A 5,825-nucleotide genomic window follows, 5' to 3' on the forward strand; every position below is an offset into this window, starting at 1 on the left:
ATTTTCAGCATCACTCAATCAGGTTTGAGCAAAATGCAGAAAAAATGTGTACATCAGGACTCCGTGACCGGCTTATGTCTTAATAACAATGATATACATACATGCACTGTCTTGTATTTGCATAATGAATTTGTTTGGTCTGTGGTAAAGTGTGCGCATGTATATTCATGTGAAAAAAACTGAAACTGTTACATCATCATTCACCGGTTAGAAAAAGGCACTTTTACAGTAAATGCATAAATATACAATTGCATCTTTCATTAGATGGACAGATCCTATAATATTATTAATGTGCATCAGGTAATCTGGCTTGGACCCTTTACACAAGTGCAGATATAACTGAAGATTTTAAACAGGGTTTTATAAGGGCCTACACTGCAAAAATGATTTTCAAGAAAAATGTTTTTAGTAATTTTGTCTTGTTTTCAGTAAAAACATCCAAAAAATCCCAAATCAAGATGCTTTTTCTTGATAAGCAAAACGACACAAAAAATAAGTATAGTTTCCAGAACAAAAATATCACATTTAAGTGATTTTGTGCATGAAACAAGAAAAAAAATTCTTGAATTTAGTGTTTAATAAAAAATTTCAACATTTTTTGTTTACCCCAGTGGCAGATTTTTTTGCTTGTTTTATGAACAAAATCACTTACCTTTTATATTTTGGGTATAAAATCTAAACTTATTTTCGAGGGTCGTTTTGCTCATCAAGAAAAAGCATCTCCATCCAAGATTTTTTTAGATATTTTAACTGAAAACAAGACAAAAATACGATTTTTTTTCTTGAAAATAATTTTTTTGCAGTGTATTTCACACACAAAGTAACTTTATTACTTGGTATTTTTGCCTTGCTTTAAGTAAAATATCTAAAAATACTTAAATCAAGATGCATTTTCCTGATGAGCAAATTACCTAAGAAAATACATTTAGTTTTAAGAGAAAAAAATATCAAATTTAAAGGTATTGCGGAGGATTTTCTATTTCCTGGTGGATCATCAAGACTATTGGTCCTCCTAGTTGTCAATTAAGAGTGTTGTGCAATTGCATTTTTTAAAAAAGTGGAGAAGGCGGTTCTTTTCTAAAATTCGAGAAAATCCTCCGCTATACCTTTAAGTGAATTTGGGTTTAAAACAAGCAAAAAATCTACCAATGGGGTAAGCAGGTTATTTTGGTTGTTATAAGCACAAATTCACTTATATTTGCTATTTTTTGTCTAAAAACTAGACTTACTTTCCTAGGGCATTTTGCTCATCAAGAAAATGCATTTTGATTTACGAATTTTTAGATATTTGTACTAAAAACAAGACAAAAATACTAAGTAAAAAAGTCATTTTTTGCAATGCAACGTTTTCAATGACACTTTTGGCTATTCGTTTACACAACAATGTCGTTTTTTTTAGGCTCCTGAAATGCAAATTTTCGAATAATGACGTTTTTGAATAATGACGTTTTTGATAATGACGTCATTGCCTGTCATTTCTGTGTAAACTACAAAAATGTGAGTTTGTGATAACGGTGGTGTTATGCGCTTGTTTTAATACAGTCTGTAGGTATGCGTGAGTAAAACAAAAACAACCAGCCGAAATTGCCATTATTGGGTTTTAATGTGTCTCCACACAGTAAAAAAATTACTAAAAATTTAAAAGTCTAATATTAATACAACTATACCCAAACTTTTTCAAAATATATACGTTTTCGGTTTCAGTTTTTGACCAAGAGGATCCAGATTTTTCGGTATCGTTTCGGCCCAAAATTTCGATGCTAGAATGGCGGCCTACAGGACTGTGTTACTGTACCTTGCGTTCACACCAGACGCGGAAGAGGCGGCAAGTGCGAGTGATTTACATGTTAAGTCAATGCAAACACGCGAATAGGCATTCTGCTTTGCGGTACACATGAATGGCGCGGCGTGAATTAAGCGTTGCCGCGGGAAATGCACGAGTTGAAAAATCTGAATATTCGCGCCGCGTTAATCAGGAGCTTGCTCGTGACATGATTACAGGAAGCGAGTGGAGTGTGAATGTCTCGAATTACTAGAATTTCACAAGCGGCTTTCACGCACGAATAAAGCGAGAAACTCAAAATGTTCAAGCGTCCAACTATGCGAGAATAGCGCGTTTTTGCCGCCTCTACCGCGTCTGTTGTGAACGCACAGTTAGGTGGCGTGCACACCAAAGCTTTTATACCCGTGGCCGGTGTATGTTTTCAATTGTTTCCAATGGAAGCTCTGCGTTTTTCAAAAAAGCCAACAGCTAGCCTTTTTTTGCGCTGAAAGCCCGCGCTCTGCGCTGAACGCGGACTAACCGCCGAGTGCTGGCTTTTAGCGTGGAAAAATATTCAACTTTGGGTGAAAAGCTCAGCTCGTCAATGTCAGCTCTCACACAGCCGTCCAATCACAGTGGAGGAGGGGTGGGACAAATATCACAACAACCAACCGGCGCATCGTACAACAGTATCACAGCAAGCTGGCTGAAAAAACTCCTCCAGGCGTTTTCAGCCGTGTTTAAAAGCTTTGGTGTGCACACCCCCTTAGTGCCGAGTTTATTAACATTTTGACAAAATGTACAAAATTTTGTGCTCAATGCTTTTTCTGTCTTGATTGTTTATATTTATTGCTCTGTAGAAGAATGTGTTTCTTCCATGTTGTTACGAAATAAAGTTGCCATCTACTGGTCTGGCACGCAGTTTCAAAAACGCAAAGGAAGAACTTTTCGTTTTTTTTTACCACATCATTGTCATGTAAACGTAGCCTTAGGTATATAATAGACTTTCACACAACACTTAACCCTGGGTTAAAGGTCTTTTTCAACCTAGTTCTCAAAGGAAGCACTACATTAAACTCGGAGTAATAAAATCATTCTCCAAAGCAGAGTCAGCACAGCATTTTCTTTTGAACAATGCTGAAACATTGCAATGCTACATTGTTGCTTAAAGCAACAGACAACCAATCAAACAATGACTCAGTGTTTACTTTATTAAATATTCATATCAAATATGCACACTCAATTGTGGTCTCATTGTGTTTTGTATTTGTGCAATGTTATTAACTTCCTATGCAAATAAGAATTTTAACCCAGGGTTTTTATTTTACATAAGTAACATCTTGAGATTGATCAGGATAGTCAAACAATATTAAACATTTTGTTCACAAAAAAGTCCTCTAGGATATAAAGATGCAAATGTGATATCAGAGATGGCACATATTCACAAATCACATCCAACAGCGTTAAGTGAACCATCAGAAACATGATTCAGGTACGGGTCTTTGTCTGCCAAGTGATGTGCTGCTATATCTCAATCTATTAAGTGTTGCATAGGACGGTTTATCAGCCGCAAGCTCTCTGTGAAGTGGCACCAACGGACCGTTTCTTTGGAGAGACAGCGTCCTTTTCAAAGTCATATCGTGCCTGCTCTGAATATTAGATGAGCTGTGGGCGCGTTTAATATCGGCCGTGCTCCACGAACCCTGGCTTTCTCTGGGTTTACTGGTGCTTCTGTGCCCGTTACTGGTTTTCTTAACCTCGATCCCTTTTCCGTTCAGAGTGCCATTGGATTGAGAGATTTTAGTTGAGTTCTTATTGGAAGGTGTTTTAACATGGGCATCCTTCGACCTCCCATGCTGCAACTGGGCAGCTGTATGCGTTGCACCATCTTTACATCTGCTTTCCTCACTCTTCCCAGCAGCCACTTGTGCTTGGCCGGCCTGAGTCCTGTTAGCTGAAGCTGCTTGGCTTCGATGTTTCTTCATTGTGGAGTCTCTGGAATGAGATGATTCTTTCGCTGCTGAACCGGTCCCATTGGGAAGCCCAGTAGGGGAACCCTGAAGCGTTTTGCTAGCCTGAGAACTTTCTTGCTCTTTCTTGGATGTTTTCGAACTTTTCTTGGCCGATGAGCTACTAGCTCTCTTAGCATCGTTGCTGGAGTCTGTAGTTGGTCTCCTTTGACCTTCAGGCAATCTAGGTGAACCCGGACCTTGATAGCTACTTCGCTCCACGCCGTTGGGAGCACTGCTGCCACCGGGTGATCTAAGAGTGTCTTCACGAAGCTGAGCTTTGGCCTGTGAAGGACTAGCCACGATGCTAACTATGGGTTCCTTGGTGCAACGAGGACGTCGGCCAGACTCGAGGTACTCCACCAGCTCGTCGGTTTCTGTTTGTGGTGGAGCGTTCGATGGTTTTCGACGGTCCTTGGAACCAAACGACCAGCGAAGTGGAAGAAATTTGCTGGTTTTGGATTTGGAGCTGTAACGCAAACTCATGCTGTGGCCACGAGGGGCTCTTACAAATGCAGATGACTCATTTCCATCTGAAAGCGAAAAATGGGAGACAAGTCATTTATATTTGGAATGTAAGAGCACTTATGTAATAGGTTTAATGCAAATGCTATATCACAGACAGCGGGAAACCTGATAATGTTTGGACAATGGTGCATTGCAAAAATGTATAAGAACACCACTGCTTTTGCAAGGTATAAAAGTTCAGATTTTCTGTATATCCGGTATAAATGGATCTTATGCATTCCTGTTGAAAGCTCCTTTGCAATTTTGCATTCACATTCATGCATTTGACAGATTCTTTTATACAGAGCATTTTTATCAGTGCTGTTTTTGTGTTTACTGGTGTTTTCTTTGATGTAGGTTTGAAAACAGTGTACGAGACAAACTTATTGGGGTGGTTTCCCGGACAGGGATAAGCTAACACCAGGACTAGACCTTAATCCCTAATTAGGAAATATAACTAGTTTGAACAAACATGTCTTACTAAAAACTTCAAAGGGAAAAATCCAAAGACCAAAAAGAAGCAGGTCCCAGGCACTGGGAATGAATAAAAGTCGTTTTTAAGTATGGCTTACTTCATGTTAAAATCAAAAAGCCAACATGTTTCAACCAACAAGTGCTCTTCTTTAGGGCAAAGTTATTACTTGTGTGCATTTTGAAACAAAACAAAGAGCACTGGTGTATTTTAAGATATGTCAGTGTAAGTTGTTTTTAGTTTGGACAGCTCTTAAAAATGTTTTAGTCTAGGACTACTCTAATCCCTGTCCGGAAAACCGCCCCATTATGGTTTAGAGTCTTCTGCGGTGACAGATGTATATAAAACAGAATTCACTGACCCTTGACTTTTTTAGGGGTCTCATGGATGACAGGAACGTGTGGGGTTTGGGGCTCAGGTAGTGAAGATGAGTTGGTCAGTTTTCCAGCTGGACTAGAAGTCAGGTTGTCCTCAGTCAGTCGGATGAGCCAGTGATCTGATGTAGAGGAGCTGATGGAGCCTGCGGTGTAAAGTTATACATTAAGTTATACAGTAACTTTATGTTATCCAATCAGCATTCATCCATCCATAGTGCCTTCCAGTCTGTCTGTCTGTCTGTCTGTCCATTCATATACAGTGCCTGTCTATCTATCCATTTATCTATCTATTTATCTCTCTGTATGTCTGTCTATCTGTATGCAGTGTCCGTCAGTCCATCCATCCATAGTGTCTGCCTGTCTGTCTATCTATCTATTTATCTATCTGTCTGCCTGTCTGTCTGTCTATCTATCTGTATGCAGTGTCCGTCAGTCCATCCATCTATCCATCCATAGTGTCTGTCTGTCTATCTATCTATCTATCTATCTGTCTGTCTGTCTGTCTGTCTGTCTGTCTATCTACCTATCTATCTGTATGCAGTGTCCGTCAGTCCATCCATCCATAATGTCTGTCTGTCTGTCTGTCTGTCTGCCTGCCTATCTGCCTGCCTATCTGTCTGTCTGTCTGTCTGTCTCTGTCTATCTATCTATCTATCTATCTATCTATCTATCTATCTATCTATCTATCTATCTATCTA

At 39.2% G+C, this 5,825-nt stretch overlaps 1 protein-coding gene across 1 annotated transcript in view; it reads right to left on the minus strand.

Moving 5' to 3' along the window:
- Positions 1-741: 741 nt before the first annotated feature.
- Positions 742-5,825, minus strand: part of usp43b (ubiquitin specific peptidase 43b) — a 94,124-nt gene continuing 89,040 nt past the window's right edge. The window contains exons 14-15 of the mRNA XM_055194670.2: positions 5,112-5,270; positions 742-4,304 (exon numbers count right to left, since the gene is read on the minus strand). Of these exons, the coding sequence (XP_055050645.2) occupies positions 3,238-4,304; positions 5,112-5,270 (1,226 nt within the window). The 3' untranslated portion in view covers positions 742-3,237. The remainder of the gene's footprint in view (positions 4,305-5,111; positions 5,271-5,825) is intronic.

This window comes from Misgurnus anguillicaudatus, chromosome 19 (assembly GCF_027580225.2).
Source record: "Misgurnus anguillicaudatus chromosome 19, ASM2758022v2, whole genome shotgun sequence".
Lineage (NCBI taxonomy): Eukaryota > Metazoa > Chordata > Actinopteri > Cypriniformes > Cobitidae > Misgurnus > Misgurnus anguillicaudatus.